Source organism: Furipterus horrens, unplaced genomic scaffold, assembly GCF_987537825.1.
Source record: "Furipterus horrens unplaced genomic scaffold, mFurHor1.1.pri manual_scaffold_11, whole genome shotgun sequence".
NCBI classification, from domain to species: Eukaryota; Metazoa; Chordata; class Mammalia; order Chiroptera; family Furipteridae; genus Furipterus; species Furipterus horrens.
In genome coordinates, this window is record NW_028327181.1 from 16,467,930 (window position 1) to 16,493,153 (window position 25,224).

General features: G+C 38.6%; 1 protein-coding gene across 1 annotated transcript; it reads left to right on the plus strand.

Annotated features, from left to right (window-relative positions):
- Positions 1-9,136: 9,136 nt before the first annotated feature.
- DRG1 (developmentally regulated GTP binding protein 1) lies at positions 9,137-23,963 on the plus strand. Its single transcript, XM_090291550.1, has 9 exons — positions 9,137-9,292; positions 10,667-10,790; positions 11,570-11,745; positions 13,550-13,619; positions 15,843-16,012; positions 18,191-18,321; positions 19,457-19,624; positions 19,894-20,016; positions 23,651-23,963. The coding sequence occupies exons 1-9, from the start codon at positions 9,251-9,253 to the stop codon at positions 23,748-23,750; spliced, it is 1,104 nt and encodes a 367-aa protein (XP_090147676.1). The 5' UTR covers positions 9,137-9,250; the 3' UTR covers positions 23,751-23,963.
- The last annotated feature ends 1,261 nt before the right edge of the window (positions 23,964-25,224 follow it).

Here is a 25,224-nt window from a genome sequence, read left to right on the forward strand (position 1 = left end):
AAAAAATAAAATAAATAAATTTTAGAAAAGGAATGATGCCTAAGTTCATTTAGAAAAAGAGTACATGCAGAGAAAATGTCTGCAGGTTACATGTATAAAGTTAACAGTGGTGGAATTATATGTAATTTTTATTTTCTTGTTGTATACTTGTGTTTTCTAAAGTTTCTGTATTGAATATGTATACTTTTTGTAATAAAAATAGATATAAACTACTACATGTGCATTGAAAGAAGGCCTAGAAAGGAACATATATACAAAAATAATGTGGATGGTGGGACAGTAGGTGTTAATATTTTGTTTTCCTTATACTTTTTTCTATCTTTCAAACTGTCTATGAGAGGTATTTTTAAGAACTGATTTTAGAGAGGGAGAAGAAAGGGGAAATGGAGAGAGAAATAGAGAGAAACATCAATTTGTTCCACTTAGTTACGCATTCATTTGTTGATTCTTGTATGTGCTCTACCAGGGATCGAACCTGCAACCTTGGCATAGCAGTACTATGCTCTAACCAACAAGAGCTACCTGGCCAGGATTACAAGGAGATATTTTTAGTAATAATAATCTAAATATAACTTAAACAATTATAATAAAATGATTAAAAAAACAAAGAACTGAAGAATTCCATCTTTACAGGAGATGCCTTCCATTTCATGGCCCTAGGTTCAATGAAGTATTGTATTCAAACTGAGATAGATTTGGGAAAGAGAATGGGGAGGTGAAGCATCGAGTGAAAATCCCTCTTATTTTAACTGACTCCCCAAGGTATATACACTTATACTCCATTAGTATTTGTACTACCATTTTTTAATATGTTTTTATTTTTATTTAAAATGTATATTTTTTAGACTTTATTTATTTACTTTTAGAGAGAGGAGAAGGGAGGGAGAAAGAGAGGGAAACACGGATGTGCGAGAGATACATGGACTGGCTGCCTCTCACACACCCCCAGCTGGGGACCTGTGTGCAACCCAGGCGCCTGCCCTGACTGGAAATTGAACCAGTGACCTTTTGGTTCACAGGCCAGTCCTCAATCCACTGAGCCACACCAGCCAGGGCTACATACTGTACTTTTTAGAAGGAAAAACTATGTACTGCCCACAATGAAGTAGTGGGGACTAATATTCCCCTTCCTTGTGAACCTTATGTAGGTACCTACATAAATCATTTGGAATTCTGCACAGGGTATTTGTCTCTTCTCCCCCATTTATTTGTTTATTCAACCATTTATATCAGTTTGGACTCATGGATATTTATCATTTATATTTTGTGACATAATCCAATACTTCTTTATTCATTTTGTTCTAATTGTTCCAGCTTTGGATAATGGGAGTTTGTATCTATAGGATTTTATTTGAAGATTTTCTTTTTTTACAAAAATTATGTAAAGTATACATATTATTCTATAAATTGATTTTTCACCCCCCAAAAGTATCATGTATATCCTTCCTAGAAAAAGATAAAGATCTTATGTATTCTTTTTAATAGCTATGTAATATTCCGTATTGTTCCATTAATATTATTCCATATACATAATGGAGTCTACTGTTCCCCTACTGATGGACATTGGGTTGTTTCAGATTTTTTTTTTTTGTAACTATAAACAATACTGCCATAAAATTCTTGTACCTATATGGGAATTATAGACTAGATTCACTAGAGTTGAAATGCAGGGCCAAAGGGCATGTATGTTTAAAATTTTATTTTCCAAAAGGATTATCAAAATTCACCTTTTTAGTAGCAAGAAATGAGAGTACCCTTTTTCCCATATTCTTATTAGCACTGGATGTGAGTTCTCTATTTTTATCAATATGATAGGGACAAAATGCTATCTCATTATGTCTCTCATTGGAATTTCCCTGGTCAGTAGAGTTGGTAAGCAGTTTTTCATGTTTATTGACTTTTTGGGTTTCCTCTTCTTGGAACTGCCTGTTCATATCCTTTGCTCACTTCTCTGTTGAACTGATTATCTTTTTTTCATGACAATTTGTACAGGCTTTTTTGTATAGTAGGAATTGTAAACCTTTGTCTTTCATATGTGTTGTAAATGTTTTCATCAACTGGTCATTTATTTTCTACTTGGTTTTGGTGTCTTCTCCAGTCCAAAAATACAGGTTTTTTTGTAAGTTAAAATTGCCAGTCATTTACTTCAAGGCCTGGATTTGCCTTATTTTGGAAGTTTTCTCTCACCCAAGGTTTTATAAATGTTTTCCTAAATTTTTTTCTAATACTTTTAATTGTGGCTATTTAAAAAGGATTAATTATTGTTTCATTTCATATAAAGTGCAAGACTCTTACAATATAATTCCATTTACGCTCCCAATATCCTCCCTTGTGCTATTATAATTTTACGTTTCATGTGTATATGCAAACCTCATAATACAATATTACTATTTTTGCTTTAAGCAGTCAGTTTCTTCTAAAAAAAATAAGAAAATGTAAAGGACAAAATTTCCAGTTATATTGAGATATAATTGACATATAACATTGCATTTTAAAATAATTTTAAAATATTTATCTATATTTTTATCATTTCCAATGCTTCTCATTCCTTACTGCTGATCTGAGTTCTATCTGGTATCATTTCCCTTCAGCCAGAACTTCCTTTTAGCATTTCTTGCAGCTGGCAATGAATTCCCTTTAACTTCTGTTTTTCTGAACATGTCTTTATTCCACTGTCATTTGCCAAGGATATTTTTACTGGATAGAATTCTGGATCGACACTTTCTATATTTTGGCACTTTCAAGATCTTGCTCTTGTGTTTTCTGGCACCTGTTTCTAATGAGGAATGAGTTGTCATTGTAATTTTTTTCCCCTCTGTATTTAAATAGGTTATTTTTCTCTGGCTGCTGTTTAGCTGGTCTCTTTATTCATGGTTTGTAGCACTTTGAGTATTATGGTTCTAGGTGTGTGTGTTTGTTTATATTTATTCTATTAGAGAATGGCTAATTTTCTTGGATCTGTAGGATCATGTTTTCTGCCAAATTTGGGAAATTTTGGTCCTCTTTCATCACATAGTTTTCCTGCCCCATTATCTTTTCCCTCCTTCTGAGCTCCTGTTACAGGTATGTTACAGTTTGGTACTGTCCGATGGAGACATGAGGACTCTGTTCATTTTTTCAGTTTGTTTTTTGATTTAGATAATTTGTATTGATTCTTCAAGTTTACTTAAACTTTACACTGCACTTTGAAATATTTTGTTAGTTTTATATATGGTGAATTTTTCATTTCAGATATTGTACATCTCTGTTCTATAAATCCCACTTTTCAATACTTTCCATTTGTCTGCTGAGATGTTTCCTCATTGTGTCCATTTTTCCATTTAAATTCTTGAACAAATTTATAGTGGTTGGGTTAAATTATTTTCTGCTTATTCTAACATCTAGGTCTTTTTGTGGTCCTTTCCTATAAAGTTTTTCTCTAGACTATATATCTCATTTTCCTTCATCTTTGCACATGTAATAATTTTTATGGTATGGTAGACATGAATGATACATGGTAAGGAATCTGGATTTTGTTGCATTATTTTCAAAGGTTTTGAAGCTTTTTTTTCTTTTTCTTGGTAGGAGGTTAATTACTGGTAAAACCTCTCGTTTCTATCAGTTTGGTTTGCCAGGATATTTTTCTTTTCTATTTTATTGGTCCTTTCACCTACTTTTGACAAGTGGCTATTTTTTAAAGAATTTCATCTTAGAGTTTACTTTCTACTTTATTTTGATTTACTTGTACTACTTACTTTGGTTTTCTTTTATTAATTGTTAAATTTCAATGTTTAATTCATTCATCTTTTTAAAAAATAATAAAACTTTTAATACTACACATTTTCTTCTGAGTATAGCTTTAGCAGTATTCTTATGGTTTTGGTATTAAATGTTTTATTCATAGAATTATAGAAGACTTGCAATTTTACTTTTTGTTTTTATTTAGTTAGAGTTTATTTCTTAATTTCCAAGTGGTTACATTTTCTCATATCTTTGCTGCTGACATTTAATTTTATTAGATTATGTTCAGAGAATGCAATCTATGTAATCTCTCCTATTTGGAGTATTTGGAAGATTCAAAAAATATTCTTGCACTTCTTTTTACTATAATTCAGTAGTTTTTAGTATCTTCACAAGGTTGTGCAGCTACCACCACAAACAATTTTATAATATTTTTATTACCTCAGAAAGAAACCCATACCTGTTGACAGTCATTTCCCCCTCCTCCTCCACCCCGCAAGTCCTAGGGAGTCACTCATCTACTTTCTGTCTCTATAAATTTGCCTATTCTGGTCATTCCATAGAGATGCGATTGTATAATACCTGGTCTTTTGTGACTGACTTCTTTCATTCAACATAACGTTTTTAGGGTTCATGCATATTGCAGCATGTATCAGTGCATTCCTTTTTATTGCTGAATAATACTCCATTTTATGGATATAGGAGCACATTTTATTTAACCAATCATTAGTTGATGGGTATTTGGGTTATTTGTATTTTTTAAGTATTATGAATAATGCTGTTTTTGTTTTTTGATTTCTGGCATGTTTTTGACCATTTATCATTCTATTTTCAATGTTTTAGTTTTAACCTTTCTTTGTCACATTATTTTTTTTTCAATATTTAAGACCCAGCTAGATTGTTTATTATTTTTTAATTTTTAAAAAGTTTTTATTTATTTTAGTTTAAAGAGAGAGGAAGGGAGGGAGAAAGAGAGGAAGAGGAACATCAACGTATGGTTGCCTCTCACACGCCCTAGCTGGGGGACCTGGTCCCCACCCCAGGCATGTGCCCTGACTGGGAATTGAACCAGCGGCCCTTTTGTTCATAATCTGGTATTCAATCCACTGAGCCACACCAGCCAGAGTCCACTAGATTAAAAAAAAAATCCAACTGGACTATTTCTGTTTTTGAGAGTGGCATTTAGTCTATTGTATAATAACAGGTATACTGGATGTTATTCCTTTCAGCTTATTTTATGTTTATTATTTATTTTACTTTATTATTTTCTCTTTCTCCTTTTTCCTACTTTTGCTGCCTTAATCACAGTTCCTTATCCCCTGTTATTTTAGAAGCTCTACTGTGCTTTTCAATTCTACCATGGTTACTTTCCCATTGCTAACATCATAATCAAATGTATATTTCTTTTTTAGCATACCTCAATTAAATAATGCCTAAGCCTTTAGAGCACATTTATTTTTCTATTCTCTCCAACTCTCACTGCCTCCATTTTGTTAAAATAGATTGCCATTTCTAGTCCAGGGTTTTAATTAGAATTCTTTTTGGTTCATTTCTTCTTCTTCGGACATTTTTTACAACTTTCTCAGAAGGCTAAGGACAGAAACTGAATTATCTTTTAGCAAAGTACTATTTTGTATTTTAACCAAAAAAATGACATGACTGGACATGCTGACCATATTCACAATTTCAGGTGAGCAGGAGCAGGACATGTGTTGATAATTAAGAATAGTTTTCTGTTTTGGGATGTCCTTAACATATATACTCACTGCATCCCGCTGGCACTTGTGGAGACTACAGATATGTGCTGTGCTTCCCTCTACTCTGCTTTTGCTGAACTGCCTGAACTGCCTCTCTTATCTTCATCTTCCCAGAGCCATATCTTCCTGAGGCCTTTTCTGGCCCAAACCAGATGTGAGAGCTTTTTCCTTTGAATCCCACAAGCTACCTTGTTTTTATCTTTTCTGACACCTGAATGGGTTTGTATTACTGAGGTTTGGGTATTTGCATATCTTCACCTCTCTCCTCTTCTCTTGGGGTGGGGGAAGGTATCTTGTTTTTGTATTCCCAATACCTAGCACAGTCCCTGCTGCATAAATACATACTGAGATTAAAGGACTAGAAGTACTAAATGGGTCAAGGAATTACACACTTGAATGAAAAAGGTGCAGACTTTGATTTAATGAGGACTTGTGCACTTTTATTTTTTGCATCTATGAGACAAAGTATTTATAGAGAACTGTCTTCATCATACCCTAGATATGCATTCTTGAGTATTTCTTTTCTAAAAGCAGAACATTTATCTCTCACTGATGGTATTAACTATCCTTCATCTAGGGCTTCCCACTATCTAATGCTACAGCATTCTGGGAATTTTGATCTGTTAACAAGCTAAACTTAAAGTAAGTGTCAACATGGATTTTTTTCTTTTTTCTTTCTGTCTTTTAAAAAAGATTTAATTTACTTATTTTTAGGGAGAGGGGAAGGGAGGAAGAAAGAGAGCGAGAGAATGTGTGGTTGCCTCTTGCACACCCCCAACTGGGGACCTGGCACACAACCCAGGCATGTGTCCCGACTGGGAATTGAACCAGCAATCCTGTGGTTTGCAGGCCGGTGCTCAATCCATTGAGCCACACCAACCGGGGCAGATTTTTTTATGTGTCATTTTTCTGTTACTTCTCATGCCATCAACTAGCCCCAGGTGTTTAAGCTTTCAATTTCTGTGGCGTCTGTAACAAGGTATAAATACTCTTCAGAAAAAAAAAATTAAATACCTTTTCTGCTTCTTTAATTATTTTTTCTGTCTCCTTGCTTTTATTTCATTTGTTAATAAATATGTTTTAAGAGTTTGCTGTTGCTGCCCTTATACTGGTGCTGGAAATCTATCCTGCTCCTCCCTCATGGGCTCAGAGCTTAGTGGTGAGTCAGACAAATCAAGAAGCAGAGTGATTGCACGCTGGTGGGGCCAGAACCTGTGCGTGGGGAAGCCAGAGGTGGGCCCCTATCCAGCCAAGGAATGCTTCTCAGAGACTGTCCAGATCAGAAAACTATGAAGATGAGGGAGACTTAGCCAGATATGGGTGGTGGAGGGAAGGGTGAGAGAACAGCATACCGAGCAGAGAAAACAAGTGCCGAATACTCACATCTGAAGAAGTAGAATTCACTCAGAGGGGCTGGAGCGCCCCGAAAAGAGATGAAGTTTTTCTGTCTTTCCTACATTTCATTTTTATTTTATTTTAAAAATATTTTTCTAAAAGATTTTATTTATTTTATATAGAGAAGGAAGTAGGGAGAAAAGAGAGGGAAAGAAACATTGATGTGTGAGAGAAACATCGGTCAGTTGCCTCTCACATGCGCCCCAGCTGGGGACCTGGCCTGACGAGGAATCAAACTGGTGACCTTTCCGCTTTGCAGGAAGGTGCCCAACAAGCTGAGGCACGCTGGCCGGGGCTAATTTTTTTTTTTCCCTTTAGAAACACAGTGCTAAGGCACTAGTCGTTTAGTTATAATGCAAAAAAGGCCCTCTCTTGTGGATAGTACCAAGCTGACCTGGGCTAGCTATGGCTCATAGGAGCTTAAAGCTTGAAGGCCTGCTTTTGGCCTCCTAAGCTAGCAACCTCTTAAATTCAAGGACAGTGTCTGATTCACTCTCTGCTCTGTCCCCAGCCCTGGTACAGTGCCAGGCAGCAGTTGGAGCTCAGTAAATATTCATTGGATGAATAAGATGGCCACCCAGGACCCTGGGGGAGATGAATATTACCCTCTGGCACTCTCATGACAGCTTGGGGCCCCCAAGGTGGGTCCTGGGATGTCTTTGGGCAATAAAGAAGTTAATTTAGCTGCAGGTCTCCTATGACAGATTTGCTAAGGAGAACCTACTCAAAGAGCAGTGATGCCCTTTATCTTGTCAGCCAATTAATCCCTTAAGTACTCGAAGTTAGGGAAGGCCTGCTGATTTGATTTTATCTGTCTTTTAAGACTGATCTTTGATCATATCCCATTCCAGCTGGACTTCCTCTCCTCTTCTTCCCTCTCCATTACTGATGGAGCGAGATCTAATTACCTCATCACCCTTAATTTATTTATGAAAGGGCTGAGGTTAAAGAAAAGAACAAAACTCCTGGATCTTCTGTAAAAGCTTGCCTTTCTCATTCCCACTTTTATACCCAATAGAACCTCCTTTTCTGTCTCTAGCAAGTTGGAATTGTTCTTACAAATTTAAATAAATAAACTTCCCTCCCAGGGCTGAGTGGAGGCCAGCCATGTGGTTAAGCCTCGCCTGCCACTCCCAATGGATCAATCAATCTATCAGCAAGAATTCATTGATCCCACAGGAAGCAGATTTCAAAATCAGCACACAGCTCTTGGATGTCCTGGCTTCCTCTTCACAAGACACTTGGGAAAGAGTTTTAAAATTTTTAATTTTATTATTACTACAAATATGACATGGATACGTTCGGCTTTTTAAAAAGTCCAACGGCACAAATATGTGAAATAACAAGTGAAAGGCTTTTCCCATTCCCTGCATCCCATCCCACTGCAAGAGGTTGAGTGTATCCTTTTATTCAGACCTTTAAACAATGCACTTTCGTACATGTACACCTGTATAAATGTCTAATTAAGAAAATAATATAAATGGAATCACAACATAGGTGTGTGTTTTAAAACATGCCCTGGACATCTGTCGAGTCAGACCACACAGACGTATTTTAATGGCCGAAATAGAATTTCACAGCAGAGAGGGACCATTATTTATTTGTTTCCCTACTGACGGGCGTTAAGAGTTTCACATTTTTCAGTATTACAAGCTGTGTTTCAAGCACCGGTTCTCTGGGAACTATCCAATAAATCATGCATTCATGGTGGGCTCACCGTGTGCCATGCACTCTACTCGGGGTTGGGGGTAAACAAAACAGAAACCTAAATATAGTCCCAAGTGATGGAAAAGGAGCATTTTCTTTTTTTCAAGAGGGCGAGACAGGTTGAAGATCGGTCTCTACATCAATCCAGGAGGCCTTGGAATCCGCCGAGGTGTCTCCCTAGCATGGAAAGGGGCTCCAGGACCCGTGAGGTGCTGTCGAGGAAGAAGGGTTGGGGGCTGGAGTACATTTTTCATCTACGCCAGGGTCTGAGGGCCGCAGGTCCGCGGGGCTGTAGCGAGGAGCCACTCACACACCATGCGCGGGGCTCTGGGCGCAGGTCAGGCGGAGACGGGCGGGGCGGGGCCGAGCGGCGCGCGACCCTCAGCGCGCTCGGGGAGGTACAGACTGGGGTGGCCTCTCTGGCCTCAGCTCCCGCGGGCTCTATGACACCGCGCTGGCTCGTGGTATGGGGCGGGGTTGGCTGAGGGGGAGGAGACTATTCAACGTCCTACATCTCGCAGTGAACCACGTGCGGCGCTCTCTCGCGAGAACTAGAAAGTACCGCGCTTGCGCACTGAAGTAGTGCGTGGTGGTTCTGCTGGTCTGCCGTCTGTTGTGGAAAGAATAATAGTCAAGTATAGGGGTCACTGCTACCCCCGCGACTCGCCACCATGAGCAGCACCTTAGCCAAGATTGCGGAGATTGAAGCCGAGGTAATGGGCGCAACTGGCGGTTCACTGTCCATGCGAGCGTTCTTTTTTTAGCGTTGTCGCTCCTGCCTGAACTCCCTTAAGCCGTGTCAGGACCGGGCCGGTGTTCACCGATTCCCCTCAGCCTGGACCCGCCTTCCCGGACTCCTCTCAGCCTGTACCCTCGCTCCCCGACGCCCCTATGCTCGGTCCGCGTTGTCCGACTCCCCTCAGACCGGGCCCGCTGTCCCCGACTCCTCTCAGACTGGACCGCGTCTCCCTTCGCCCCTATGCCCGGGTCCGGGTTCCACAGCCCTGCACCTTGGTCGGTACCTCTTTCCGCCGTTCAGCTTTTGTCCGAAAGTTGTTCTCTCAGTGTTTCCCCCACCCCTTTTTTCCTGTCAACAACACCGAATCCCGTGCTCTTAATCCACCCCTGACTGCTCGAGTACTTGCTTTAGCATCTTTCCTTATCATCCCTCGAAACCTCACCTTCCCCAGTCTACTTTGATGACACCTTTTCCCGGGAATAGGATCAGGAATTAAGTTGACATATGTGCTAGCTGTTGATTCCACCTGGATTATTGTGTGATTCCATTGCCTGAAGTTCTCAGGGCTCTTTAAACGTGGGAAAGTGGTGACCTTGTGTCATATGGGGCATACCAGGTAGAAGCCATAGAAAAGAAATCAGCAGACGAGTTTTAGGCTAATCTGAATGGTAATTGTAATGACCTTGGTCGTGTCTCCTCTGTATACCTCAGTTGTTTGCTCTGTAATGAGAGGAATGGGTTGGGTGATGGAGATAATGTATTTTTACTCTTTTGAATTTTTTAAGAATAGAGAAGGAGAGGAACGGCAAGGGTGAGGGGACAGAGAGAGAAAGAGAGAGAGAAACATCGATTTGTTGTTCCACCTATTTATGCATTCATTGGTTGATTCCTGCATGTGCCCTGATCAGGGATCCTACCACAGCCTTGGTGTATCATGATCATGCTCTAACAACTGAGCTACCTGGCCAGGGCAGATTTTCATTTTTTAAAGTCTCACTAAAATGGGTATGGGTAGGTCCCTGGCCCAGTAGTTCAGTTGGTTAGAGCGTCAACCTGATAGGCCAGGGTTGCAGCGGAATCCATCAGGGTCAGGGTACACACAAGAAACAACCGGTGACTGCAAAAACAAGTGGAATAACAAATCTCTCTCTCTCTCTCTCTCTCTCTCTCTCTCTCTCTCTCTCTCTCTCTCTCTCTGTCTCATCAGTTTTAAAAAATATGTATGGGTATACTGACATTAGAGGGACCTAGGAAAAAGCATACTCTCAGGGCTTGGGGAGCATTCATTCTGGATATTTTTCCCTGTAGGAACTGCTTCTGATTTATGGCTGTGATTCTTCCCTTGTAGATGGCTCGGACTCAAAAGAACAAGGCTACAGCACACCACTTAGGGCTGCTTAAGGCTCGCCTTGCTAAGCTTCGCAGAGAACTCATTACTCCAAAAGGTGGTGGTGGTGGTGGGCCAGGAGAAGGTTTGTGTTTTTCTTAAAACATTCCACCCCCCACCCCGTGGTGTAATTTCTATCAAAATAATAAAGGCATATGGTTTAAAAATAATTATAAAATTTCTCTCCAAGTAGATTTCTATTTTCTAAGCCTGAAGTCTTAAATTGTGTTTATTCTGCTTTCAAAAGCAGATGAATATTGTCTAAGAGAACTAGGGTTTTATTTACATATATGTTGTACTGATCCCAAAAGATTTACATCAGCTTACAGAAATACATAAATATATACAGTCAGTAAGATAAAAAATAAGGAAATGGATACAAAGGGAAATGAAGGTAGGAAGAATAAGTTGAAACCAAGAGAGAGAAGGTTAGGACCAAAAGTAATGTCAAGTCTGTAAACTTCCTAGAGATGGGCCACAAATTTAGCTTTGAATCTGTTTGCAGCCATTATAAAAAAAAGAAAATTCAATCACTTAGTTCCCAGGGTTTGTAAGATAAAAGGAAACCCACTTTTTAGATCATTTATTATATTATATTTGGGCCTTAAATAACATGAGTAACAGAAAGGTATATAACAGTTTAAGTGGTAGAGGGATAAAATTTTTATATCAAACAGTCCAATAAACATTGTGAATTGCTGTAGGGGAATTTTGTGTGCATAAGTTGTACTCCAAAGGTAAACTGTAAAAAATTGCAGAAATAGATCCTAAAGAGATAGGTAGCCAATATGTGAAAGGAATTACATGTATCTCAATACTCAAAAACAACTTTCTTCCTCTTTTTGATATTTATTGGTGTTTTAGGTTTTGATGTGGCCAAGACAGGTGATGCTCGAATTGGATTTGTGGGTTTTCCATCTGTGGGGAAGTCAACACTGCTCAGTAACCTGGCAGGCGTATATTCTGAGGTGGCAGCCTATGAGTTCACTACTCTGACCACTGTCCCTGGTGTTATCAGATACAAAGGTGCGAAGATTCAGGTGAGTCAGTTTTGCAGAGCAAGGAAGAGAAGACATCCATTTTTTCATTCATTTAAAAAGCATACCCTTGAACTCCTGTAGTCTTGTATATATAATTGACTCGTACATTTATGTTATCTGCTTTAACCTCTAAAGGCATTTGAGTTTAGAGTAGATTAATATCCAGTTCTTAAAATCCTACAATTCCATGTTTTAAAGAAATATTTTTTTTCTTTTCTCTTGTTGATTGCAATATGGAATTCAGATATATAAAGCATGGGCTATTTTTATTGAATAAAATTCAGCTGCTGCATTTAAATAGTTCAGTACAACTTTAAAAATATTTTTCCCTCAAAAAAAAAATTTTTTTTCCCTTCTGCCCTAGCCAATGTGGCTTAGTGGATTGAGTGCTGGCCTGTGAACCAAAAGGTTGCCAGTTCGATTCCTGGTAAGAGCATATGCCTGGGTTGCGGACCAGGTACCCTGTGTGGGTGTGTGAGAGGCAACAGATCGATGTTTCTCTCTCCCTTCTTCCCCCTCCCTTCCTCTTGCTCTGAAAATAAATAAATAATCTTAAAAAAAAAAAAAAGAAAATGTTGCCCTCTCAAGAAAAGCTAAATTTAACTTGCTTTTACTTTTATAGGGACCTTAATAAATTTCCCCTGTGTGTTTGGCTGCCATGGTTAGAAAGCCTTTGCTTTTTTCTCTCAGTATAATATTCTCTCTTTCAGATGGTCTTTTATTTGACAGTATAGTTATATGTTAGATTTAGGAGTTTTAGATTACTCAGATGGATACTTCCTTTCAAGTTCTAGATAATATCAGTTAGGCTCAGTATGCAGTAAAGCCTTTTATTGATGGAATACTTTTTATTCATTGCAGAATGGAATTACTAAGTGGTAGAAGTAGATTACAGAATCTGTGGGAGAGCTGAAGAAATAGATTCTATACTTAATTTCTAGGAAGAACTGATGATGAACTTTTATTTTTTTCAAACTTTTATTGAGGTATAATATGCATACAATAAACTGCACATAATGTACAATTTGGTAAGTTTTGATATATCTTTACACTGGTGAAATTATCACCATGATCAAGATTGTGAACATATCATCCCCAAAGTTTCCTCATGCCCCTCCCTTCTGCCCCTTTTTGTCCCCTTCATTTCCAAGCAATCACTTATCTACTTTTTTTCACTATGTGTTAACAGTTTTATATAAATAAGACCATGTGTAAATGGTTTTGACGCTAACTTCTTCAGCATACTTATTTTGAGGTTTTCTTATGTCACTCAGTCTGCTACCTCTAATGTTAATATATAACCATAGAATAATTATCAGGGATATATTAACATTGGTGCAATAATAGTCGTTAAACCACAGACCGTACTGGAATTTTCCTATTTTCCCACCAATCTTTTTTTTCCTTTTCCAAGAGTCCATGAGTTATTTAAACTAGTTCCTTTACTAAACCCTTCCCCTACTTACCCCCCTTCTTTCCCTCACCCCTGATAACTGTGAAAGAAACATTGATCAGTTGCCTCCTGCAAGGGACCTAACCGGGGACCCAACCCCACAACCCTGGCATGTGTCCTGACTGGGACTTGAACTGGTGACCTTTTGCCTTGTGGTACAATGCCCAGCTAACAGCTACACCAGTCAGGGCAGAAGAATCTTAGTTGAAGTAATATTCACATACTCGTAAGGAAGATTGGATTTGGATCTCTTAAATTTTGGATACTTGAGAAATAAATCATTCTATTTGACCTGCTCACACTTATAACCAGTGTTTCCTTTTCTTCCTCCTCCGGTTCTTAATCTTGCAGCTCCTGGATCTCCCAGGTATTATTGAGGGTGCCAAGGATGGGAAAGGTAGAGGTCGTCAAGTCATTGCAGGTGAGTGGTCCACGGCCACCATTCTGGAATATCATTCCTTTACCAGGTACTATTTCTTTAGATGGGGACTGTGGGCTTGGAGATGATACCATCCATAGTGAAGGGTGTAAACCTGACTTCTTACTGGAATGGAATGTCAGAATTTGAGGGACATCAGATCCCCTTTTGAGGAGAAACACTAAGGACAGGAGAAATAAAGTGCTTTGGTCCAGTGTCGCAGTGTTCTTGGCAGATTTTGAATTAGAACTCAGGTTTCCTGACTCCCACCCATGCTTTTCTTTCTTTTTATTTAAAGCAAACTCATAAAATGCTAATTATAAATTGCAGCAATATGCTATTCCACCTCTACTCACCTTCACTGTCACTCCCCATTGGTAAGTATACTGTCAACTCTTCAACTGTTTCTTTTGCTACTTACCTTCATACTTTTAAAAATTATGCTTTTATTGCTGTTTCGTGGTTAATTTTTGCATATCTTCTATTGTTTTTTTATGGAGGAGAATTAACTCTTACTCCATACCCGTTTTCCCATTTTTTCAAAGAAGTTATATCACAATTTTTAGTTAAGTCATCAGTCATGGTTTACATGATTATGTAATGACTATGTAACTTGTTCAATGCTGAGATAAATAGTATATTATGACTTGTTTTTTGTTTCTCTTGAAATATATTTTTGAAATTTGTTTTTCATGAAGTAAATAATTGGTTATGTTTGGTTTTGTTTACTTTTCTGTGTTTGCTAATATTTTTCAAATTTTCCAACAGATTAAATGCTTGTCAGTCAACGTTTTTCTCGATACTTAAGTACAGTTCCAGAAATAATCTTTTTTAAAAATAATATTTTAAAGTGTCACTGGTTCGATTCCCAGTCAGGGCACATGACTAGGTTGCACGCCAGGTCCCCAGTTGGGGGCACGTGAGAGGCAACTGCACATTGATGTTTCTCTCCCTCTCTTTCTCCTTTCCCCTCTCTCTAAAAATAAGAAATCAAACATAAAATAAATATTTTACTTATTTATTTTTAGAGAGAGGGGAGAGGGAGAAAGGGAGCAAAATGTCGATGTGTGAGAGAAACATTGATCAGCTGCCCCTTGCAAGCCCCCAAATGGGGACCTGGCCTGTAACCCAGGCATGTGCCCTGTCTGGGAATCCAACTGGCAAGCTTTTGGTCTGCAGGTGGGCGCTCAATCTACTGAGCCACACCAGCCAGGGCACAGAAATAATCTTACTGATTTCATTTTCTCCCCCCAGCTGTGACACTATCGTTCTGTACACTTTGTCTTTTTGGTTCAATATGGATTGGTTACTTTCTAGACCAGCACTGTCCAGTAATGAAAATGTTCTGAATCGGTGCTGTCCAGTATTGTAGTCCTAGGCATGTATGGCTGTTGAAAACTTAAAATGTGCCTAGTGCAACTGAGGAACTGAATTTTATACTTTACTTAATTTTAATTAATTTAAATGTGAATAGCCACAGGTAGCTAGCAGAGTCTGTATTGGTCAGAGCAGCTATAGACTTTTTGCATGGCTGTTATCCTGAAATTTTCTCCTGTGTTCTTGTTGGGATGCCTATATTTCCTAGAGTCATTGTTTTACTTTTTTGGGGGTTATTGTTATAGTTTGCTGAAGCATATTCTTTAGTAACTTCCCAAGAAAGTAAATGATAGGTAAATATTTCTTTTTTTCCATTTTTAAAGTATTTTTATTCTATCATTATACTGAATTATTAATTTGGCTATTTTATAGAATTGCTGTTGGCAATGTTCTTGATTGCTATAGTAGTTAGATAGGTATATATATTTGAACTCAAACCATATGCTTAACTTTGGCATAACTGATTTTTTGTAAGTTATGCACCAATAAAGTTGACTAAAATGTGCTAACCAGATAATCTTATTCTTTTATATTTTTTAAAACTCTTTCATGGATTTAAGTTATTACTTGGTTTGTATCTTCATTCTGACTTGTTTTTGTACTAGTGAATCTAGAAGTTGATGCATCTTCTAGGTAGATTAGTAGAAAACAAAGTGTATATCACAGATTGACTTCTGGCATAAATCTTTGTTATTCTTAAGACCTTCAAGTGTGTCTATGTATTTATAAAAGCATCCTTTGTCTCTTTGTGCAGGAACTACCTGTCCCCCCACCCCCATATTTATTTGGATTAATTAAATCTTTAATGAACTTTGCTTGGGTATAATTTCTATTTTTTCAATTCTTCAGTGGCCCGAACATGTAACTTGATCCTGATTGTTCTGGATGTCCTGAAACCCTTGGGACATAAGAAGATAATTGAAAATGAATTGGAAGGCTTTGGCATTCGATTGAACAGCAAACCTCCCAACGTCGGCTTTAAGAAAAAGGATAAGGGTGGCATTAATCTCACAGCCACTGTAAGTGGAGAAGGTGATATGAGGCAGGCTGCTAAAGATACTGGGGTGGAATGGATTGATCTACAGGAACAATGACATTTGGAAATTACCTGACTTCTAGCACTAATTGAAGTAACACAATGACCTTGTAATGACTGACAGAAATTAAGAGTAGGGTAAAGATCAATCTCAGACTTACCTTTGCATCTTCATTGAATTTCATCTTTTGGGTTATCTGTTTGGGGTGGTATGGGAGTATAGATCAATCTTATGCTTACATGAAGTAGGTGCCTGCAGTGCTGTGTTTTTATTTGTTCAACACAGGTTAATAGAGTGCCTATGATGGGCTAAGCATTGTTTTAGGCTCTGAGGAGTGGATGGAAGAAGGAGAAAAATAGACAAAAATTCTTGCCCTTATATCCTGATGGGGGGAAATAGCAAACAAAATAAATATAGTACAGTAGGTGATGTGGAATCTGAGGACAAAAGTAAACTAGGGAAAGGGGATGGAGAGTTACAGTGGGAGGGTTGCAGTTTTAAGTACTTTAATCAGAGAAGTCTTCAGTAACGTGTTGTGAAGGAGTGAACCAAATGAGTATCTTGGGGAAGAGCATTTCATGTAGAGGGAGCATGGCTCGAAGTAGAGCATGCCTTTGCATGTTTGAAGAGCAGGAGGGTGGGCAAGTAGGAGAGTAGTAAGAGATGAATTCATAGAATAGGGCCATATATTCTTTTATTTTGCAGGAGTTGAGTAACTGTGGTTGGGTTCCTATCTATGAAGTAAACATGATTTGATTTAGGTTTTAATTGAATCCATTTGGCTGTTTGTAGAGAACCAACTGAAATGGATTATGAGCAGAAGCTGAGAAACCATTTAAGAGGTTGTTTTAGTAACCCAGTCAAGAAATGAAAGCTTCTTAGAATAGGGTTGTAATAGTGGAGGAGGTGAAAAGTGGTTGATTGTGGAAAGGTTTTGAAAGTACCTGATAGGAATAACACCTGGATTGGATGTGGTTTGTGAAAGAAAGAGATGACTTTTTGGTTTTGGTTTTGGTTCTAAGCTAGAAAAAGGCACTGTTATTACTAAAATTGTAGGACTTTGGGTAGAATAGGTTTGGAGGGGAGGGAAAAATCAGGATGTTCAGTTTGAGATGTCAGGCACCCAAGTGTTGCCCTCAGACAGTCATGAGGAATGATCTGTATCTGGGCTGGATGTATGGAGGTGGTGGTTATCAACTCTAAAGCCCTAAGTTTAGCTGAGATCACTAGAAAGTGAGTATAAATGCTGAAAAGTTCAAGTATTAACTCTTGTGACCCCCTCAATGATTAGAGGTTGGGGGATGGGAAGAATCGGCAAACAAGACTTCTCAGACAAAGGAGGAGAAGAAAAACCAGAAGAGTTTGGAATCTTGAAAGCCAAATAAAGTACTTTAGATTGGAGGAATGATCCATCACTGTCAAATGCTGCTTCTAAATCATATAATTGAGCATTCAGAATTTCCTATAATGCTAAACATCGTAGAGGTCCAGATGTTTTCACTGGCATAAATTTAAGTTATTCTGTCCAAAAGAACCCTCCCATCATCCTGTCATAATGTTTGAATTTGAGCGTTCAATACTCTTTTTGTATTGGTTTGCTAAGGCTGCCATAATAAAGTACCATAGATTGGGTGGCTTAAACAACAGAAATTAATTTTCTGTTAATTGTGGAGGCTAGATATCTGAGATCAAGGTGTGAGGAAGGTTGGTTTCTTCTGAGCCCTCTTTCCTTATTGTAGGTGGCCATCTTCTCTCTGTGTCTTCATGTGGTCTTTTCTCTGTGTATCTGTGTCCTAATGTTTTCTTGTAGGGACATCAGTCATATTGGATTAGCACCTACCCATATGACTTCATTTTAACTCAGTTACCTCTTTAAGAGCGTATCTCCAAACAGTTATATTCTGAGATACTAGGACTACAACATATGAATTTGGGTGGGGGCTGTGGAGACACAGTTCAGCCTATAACACCTTCCTTATAGAATTTGGAAAGATTTTTAGTTTTTAAGTATTTCCTACTAAAAGTCAGTTACTCTCATCCAGGATATGAGTCTTTAGAAATAAATTTGCACTTTAGCTAGGGTTATCCATATTCATCAGTAGATACTTTTAGGAGATTTTTTTTTTGCTCTCTGACTAGTTGTCTTCTATGCTTATTCAGTGCCCTCAGAGTGAGCTGGATGCTGAAACTGTGAAGAGCATTCTGGCTGAATACAAAATCCATAATGCTGATGTGACTCTACGTAGTGATGCCACAGCGGATGACCTTATTGATGTGGTAGAAGGAAACAGGTAAGAACTAACTGTTCAGCCTGGTGCCTGAGTTTGAATTTGAAGCCTTGTAATGGAAACAACATTGGATCATGAATCTACCAGATATTGATTCTCACTCGATTTGTGCTACTGTCTGAAATATTAGTGGACCTTGGTTTCTTTAGCTGTAAAATGAAGGGTTGGTCTTATTCCTAACATCCTTTGCTCTGAAATTTGATTATGATGGTCAAAGTCCCCATTTCAGTTACTTGCTGTGAACTAGGCTGTCCCTTAAGCTCTGTCATATGATGGTTGAGAGTAGGTTCTCAGTTTTCACTCCCAGAAATAATCCATGTGAGAAATCCTGTGGGTTCTCTACAGAACTCAGAGCAGGCCGGGCTGTGTCTGCTCTCTCTAACCGAGGAGTACATAGCTGAAACCCTAGGCATGAAAAATCACTATTATTAATACTTGAAATTGAATAATGATTGAAACCACTGTTAAAAATTTTCCTGGCATTTGTACATAATATTTTCTAGTTGCTTTCCTTTTAATTTGTTCATATTTGTTGGATGACTGTTTGATCCTCATTTGAAAACAAAGTCGGTATTTTGAGCTAGACATTTTATAAGTGAGGCCATTGAAGCCTGAGGATTTGTGGCCTGCCTAATTATTGCTAACCTTAACTGCCACAGTGATTGGACACTGGAATTGTGACATTGCCAGATAGTGTATTTAAAATTTTTTATTCTTTAAAAATTACCATGAAATATAGTATTAGAAATATACTTAAATTCTTAACAATTCTTAAAACAACTTTGGAGGAGATTGGCTCTGAGACTTCCTCATGGGCCCATATTTAGAAAGTGACAGAGCTATGAGTAGATTCAGTCTGTGTGACTCCAAAGCTTGTTTGCTTTTTAGTGTAGCATATTTTTTCCAGTAGGTAGCTGCCTGAGTTTTGTTTTTTCTCAACCCATAGTTCACTTTTTGGATATTCTACTTTTCTTGGTAGAAAGCTTTTTTTTTTTCTTTTTGGTGGGGCGGGGAGTTGATCTGCCTCCAGTGATCCCTTTTGATAGTCTGATTTGGGGTTCTGGGTGAGGGGGTGCTGATAATCAAACTGATAGTCCTGTCAACAGGTCCAGACTATTGTCCTGTTTTTTTTCTATAGAGTTTATATCCCCTGTATCTATGTATTAAATAAGATTGATCAGATCTCCATTGAGGAATTGGATATCATCTATAAGGTACCTCACTGTGTACCCATCTCTGCCCATCACCGCTGGAATTTTGATGACCTGTTGGAAAAGATCTGGGACTATCTGAAACTTGTGAGGATGTAAGTCTTAATGGGTAGGGTAATATTGCTATGGGAATTAAACCAGACTGTCCTAAAATTATATCCTCTGGAGCACATTAACGTAATGTCTTAATTTAGGAGATATAAATAAATTCCTATCATCTGCTAGGCTGTATTGAGGGCACTTTTTTCCCTCAAGTTGGGGGTTATCTGCATCTGTTCTTCTCAAGGGTGATGGAGGGTTGATTTCCATTCAGCACATGCAACATTTCAAGAAGTAGGTAACCTCTGCTCCCTCTCTGTTCTAGTTACACCAAACCAAAAGGCCAGTTGCCAGATTACACATCCCCAGTGGTGCTGCCTTACTCCAGGACCACAGTGGAGGATTTCTGCATGAAGATTCACAAAAATCTTATTAAAGAATTTAAATAGTAAGTATCATGGGCACATATGTGGTACTTTCCTTTTCCTGAGAGCTCCTGATCCCACTAACTAGAAATTCTGAGGATAGCATTAAGCAAATTGGGTCATCAGGGAGGCTGCTGAGGTGCTTGTTTGGTTAGAACTCTGTAGTGTTTTAAAGCCATGTGAAGTTGGAAGTGGAAGAGCTCTAGAAGCATCTTCTGGTTAGGAGAGCTGTCAGTACCAAGCGCCCTTTTTGTTAATTTATCTTCTTGGAAAACACGAATGTTAATTCTTCCTGCTAGCATCATATTGGCCACCACTGGGTACAGGCCCCCTCTAAATCTTAAGCAATGGTAAACACCCCTAATCTCTTTCTCGTACTTTTTATTGCTGAGAGGGCCTATAAACGATGATTACCCACTAACAATGGGCATCTCATTACTTACTTATTTTGAATATCCTATTTTGAACTGATTTTAAATTTATAGAAAAACTGCAAAAAATAGTACAAAGAGTTTTCTTGTATCCCTCACCCTACTTTCCCAAACATTATCAGCTCCTATTACCATAGTACAATTACCAAGAACAGAAATTGTCATTGGTATATTACTTAAATTTTAATACCCTTTCTCCCAATTTTCTTTTTGTGTTTCTGGAATCTATATAGCATTTAATTGTTACTCTTCTTAGTCTTCCAGTAATATTTTCTTAGTCTTTCACTGTCTCTGATGACCTTGACACTTTTGAAGAGTGTTGATCGGTTATTTTGTAGAATCTCCTTCACTTTGGGTTTGTTCATTGTTGTCTCATGATTGAAGTGAGATGCATTTTTTGGTAAGAATACCACAGAGATGATGATGTGTGTCTTCGGTGCATTATATCACAGGATTTGTGATGTTGATAGGTCGTATTGATGGTACTTTTTGCTTTGATTACTTGGTTAAGTTGGTGTTGTTTGATTTTTTGGATTCATGTTAGCCTTCCCCTTTTTCTTTCCTTTGCTTTAAAAAAAATTATTGACTTTAGAGAGAGAAACATTGATTGATTGTTTCACCTATCCATGCATTCATTAGTTGCTTCTTTTTTGGGGGGGGGATCAGGTAATGGGTTTATTGAGGGGAAAAAGGTGGAAGGGGGGAGGGGAGAGGCAGCTCCTGGACCAACTCAAGCGCCCATAGGAGCAAGGGGAACAGGGAGTGGGGACTCCCGGTCCTCCTTGTGGACCTGTAGGAGTCTGACGTTAGTTTCTTCTTGTAGTTCCCTGACCAGGGGTTGAACCCTCAACCTTGGCACATCTGGATGATGTTCCATCCAACTGAGCCACCCAGCCAGGGCTTAGCCTGTCCCTTTTTCTTATTTTTAACTTTTTTCTTCAACAGTGAGAAACCTGGCTGTCATTACCTATAATATACTTATTTAACTCTAGCATATATATAAAGTAGTTCAGAATTACAACCTATAATCCTATGAGAAATTTTTTTTTTTAAGATTTTACACCAGGTTTATTGAGGGAAGGGAGGGAAAGGGGTTAGAGGTAAGAGGGAAACTCCCGGTCCAACTCAAGGGCCCATAGGAGCAAGGAAAAAGGGAAAGGGGAAGGGGAAAGGGGGTACGTAGAGGAAGCGGATATTCCTGGTAAACCTTGAGGGCCCGTAGGAGTCCCGGCTATGAGAAATATTTTAATTAACTGATTTCTATTTATGAACAGCTCTTTTCATCTTTACAAGCTGAAATTTAAAAATTTATTTAAAAACAAAACAGAAAATAATTGTAGAAAATCAGGGAAGCATAAAAATAGTGACATTTAAAAAATACTCATTTCTCATCCTAAGAATACTGAAAGAATGAAGTTTTAAGCTTTATATTCCTTTTATCTAAACTGTTCCACATACATGTGCTACAGGTGCTAATTTTCATTATTCTCAAACCATTATATTTTGGCATAGGCTTGAATCAGTGGAGTCTTGTGAATATTAGACTTTTTCCTTTCCCAAACTTCATAGATTTCTGTACAGCTCTTGCCTTCCATGGTGGCAGAACACCGCAAAGCCTCTAGGACTATAAGTTAACCAGGGAATTAAATGAGAGTGAGAAAAATATTTTGGAGAAGAGACATATCAAAGCAAATAGAATTTTATTTGGTCACTATTTTCCTGTTCGTTTTGTTTTTTAAATTATTGCCCAATAGCATTTTAACCATCTTAGTGACAGAAAAAACATTTGTTGTCTTTTTATGTCCTTGACCACATGGACATCACATATCCTTTGGTCATTTACTATATAAGTGGTTTCCATGTGTTACAAGCTTTATATATATTGTTTTTGTAATCAACCATATTTTTCATATCTCTTGCTATTTTACATAATTTTCTCATCTTCATGCACAGAACTTACCCTTTTTATTTAATTTAGAAGTAGGGTTAATGATTATATGGCTTTTGATATTTTTTTACTGATTACTTCCCAGAAGGGTTCAACCTGTGTACATTGCCATCAGCAAAATAGGAGGCAGACTTTACTGTAGGCATTGACTGATAAAAAGCAGTTTTCTTGTTTACGTTAATAAAATGGTCACTCACTTTGTGTTTATCTTGCTTGCTAGTGGATTAGAAAATTTTTATATGTATTTGTTTTACTAATTCTGCTCTATCCCTGTTATCTGTTTTTTTTTTTAAGTGAAATCTTATTTAGTGATTTCTTTTTGGAATATAGATTTTTAAAGTTTTGGTGCACAGATAATATAATAACAGTATGGCCACCATTTTCTACCCATTGGTACGTAGTTCTTTGCTTCTGGGAGGCAGGTCTCAGTGTCTTGTTTACCAATTTACATATTTTTAGTATTGGAGGCCCATGGATAAAAATTATCTTCATGTAGTCTAAGAAATCAGGAAAATATACCAATTGTGGTTTCTTGATAGGGAGATAATTTTTCTAGCACAGCTGAGGAGAGAGGCGCTATGTTTCCTATCAGTACTTCCTGATGGTTTCAGTAAACCCAATAAAAACTGGTATTCTTTGTTTAAACAAAATTTTTTTTATTAAGTTTTAGAGAGAGAGTGAGAGAGAGGGGAAGGAGGGAGAGAGACAGACAGACAACACATTGATTTGTTGTTCCACTTATTAATGCATTCATTGGTTGCTTCTTGTATGTGCCCTGACTGGAGATTGAACCTGCAACCTTGGTGTATCAGGATGATGCTCTTAACCAACTGAGCTACTTGGCTGGCGCCAGAACTGGTATTCTTTAACAGTCTATAACTGACACTGAATTTGTAAGAATCAATTTCCAATCTGAATTATTTCAGGGTATTTTTCTAAAACCCATGCTTTCTCCTTTTAAGCTAGTCTTGTCATACTTCTTGTGTTTTTTCTCTTTGACCTTCTTAAGCTGGTCCTGGAACAAGAGGATCTACACAACTTCCAAAAGTCTTTGCTACTTTGAATGTCAAGGCTCCAGTGTGCCGCACTACTGGGGAAGCTAAAGCCTCCGAATTTTGAGTGTGATTCTTGACTGGGGAGAAGAGACCTTGGCTGTTGCAGGACTGTGGCTCTTTAACAGCCTGGATGCTAAACCTGAACAGAAAGGTGGCACCAGGTAGTTAGGGAAGAAGCTAGGTGATTATTTATACTGACTGTTCTTTTTTACCTTCCATACAGCGCTCTGGTCTGGGGTCTCTCTGTGAAACACAATCCTCAAAAAGTGGGTAAAGACCATACGTTGGAGGACGAGGATGTCATTCAGATTGTGAAGAAGTGAAACCTTCCCCTTTCCTGATCTGCTGGGCCAACCACTGCATTTTCCCCATGGCTAAGCACTCCACCCCAATCCCCTCTGGCTTGTAGCCTCTGGATCAGGATTCAGGGGAGGGAGGTGGAGGTACCCATACTGGAGCTTACATTTGTCTTAACTGGGTGTCACCTTGTATATTGAATTGCATAAAGGACCTGGTAGGCCAGCTGGCTATGTGCAGTTCATGTGTCATTGTCAGAATTTATTTTGGGATGGACTAAATGAGGATGGGTATGTACAGTGAGGCAGCAGCAGAAGGGGTACTTGGAAGCTTGGTCTTAAGTGTGAACTGGATAAAAAGGTGACTGCAACATCTTATTGATGTTTAGTCATGGGAAACCCTTCCAACTGGATGTGGCCTTCAGTGCTTTCAAGTGGTCTTTCCCAGATGATGCTGAAGAGGGGAAGGACTTGATGTAAGTTAACTGATTATTCCTTGCAAGGCTACCCCATTTGGGAAATTGTGTAGTGTGGTGATTGAGTAAAATACTCTGATGAGGCACATTGGCTTTGGAATGGCAGGTTCATTTCTAATTAGTTGTGGGACCTTACACAAATTACTCAATCTGTATAAGCCTCAGTTTCCTCATGTCGTGTGGAGATAGTAATAGCACCTTATAGAGTGGACATTGTTAGTATTAAGGAATATGGTACTTGTAAAATGCTTAGCACAGTATCTGGCATATAAGTACTTGGTGAATGTTGGCTGGTTCCTTTACCTGGGCTCCCTGCCTCCCCTCGTCAGAACACAGCTATCAATGTTGGGCTGAATATTGAGCTGAACCATGGTGCCAGGTGGGCTGCTAAGTGTCTCCTGTAGTCCAGCCTTTCTGCTTGAACCCCCATGGCAGTCCTGGTTTCAGCCCTATAACCTGGTGAAGGCATGGAGGCAGAACATTCCAAGTGAGGTAACCAGTGTGATCAGAGCAGGTTTGTGTGTACACACGTGTTATGTATGGAGGTGGGAGTTTAGGTTAGGAGGGGTAGGGTCGGGACGACATGAGAGGGTACTAAAGATATAATCTGAAGTTTTAGGCTGGGAATAGGAATTTTGAAGGGATTGTCCTAGTAATGGGAAATTGGCAAAACTCGTTTTGTGGTGGACTGGGCTAGTAACTTGCGAGAAGGTGTGGGCATATAGGTACAGGGGAAAAGTTTAAACTTGGTGACTGACTTGCTCTTTAGAGGAAGAGAAGTCAAAGGGCAGACTTCCTGACCTGCTTTCATTATGGATAACAGGGATGATGGAGAAGGGTAGTCCCTGAAGAAAATCAGGAAGGGAACCTTTGCAGGAAGATATTTGATTATAGATGAAGTGAGCCAGAGCTAGCAGGTTGTAGGGATGGAGATGTGGGATCGTACGCATACCCAGCCTTTTCTAGTGCAGTACTTGTTTCTCCTGCTGTAATTGTCTACCTCTGATAGTCTTCCTTAGTTTCTC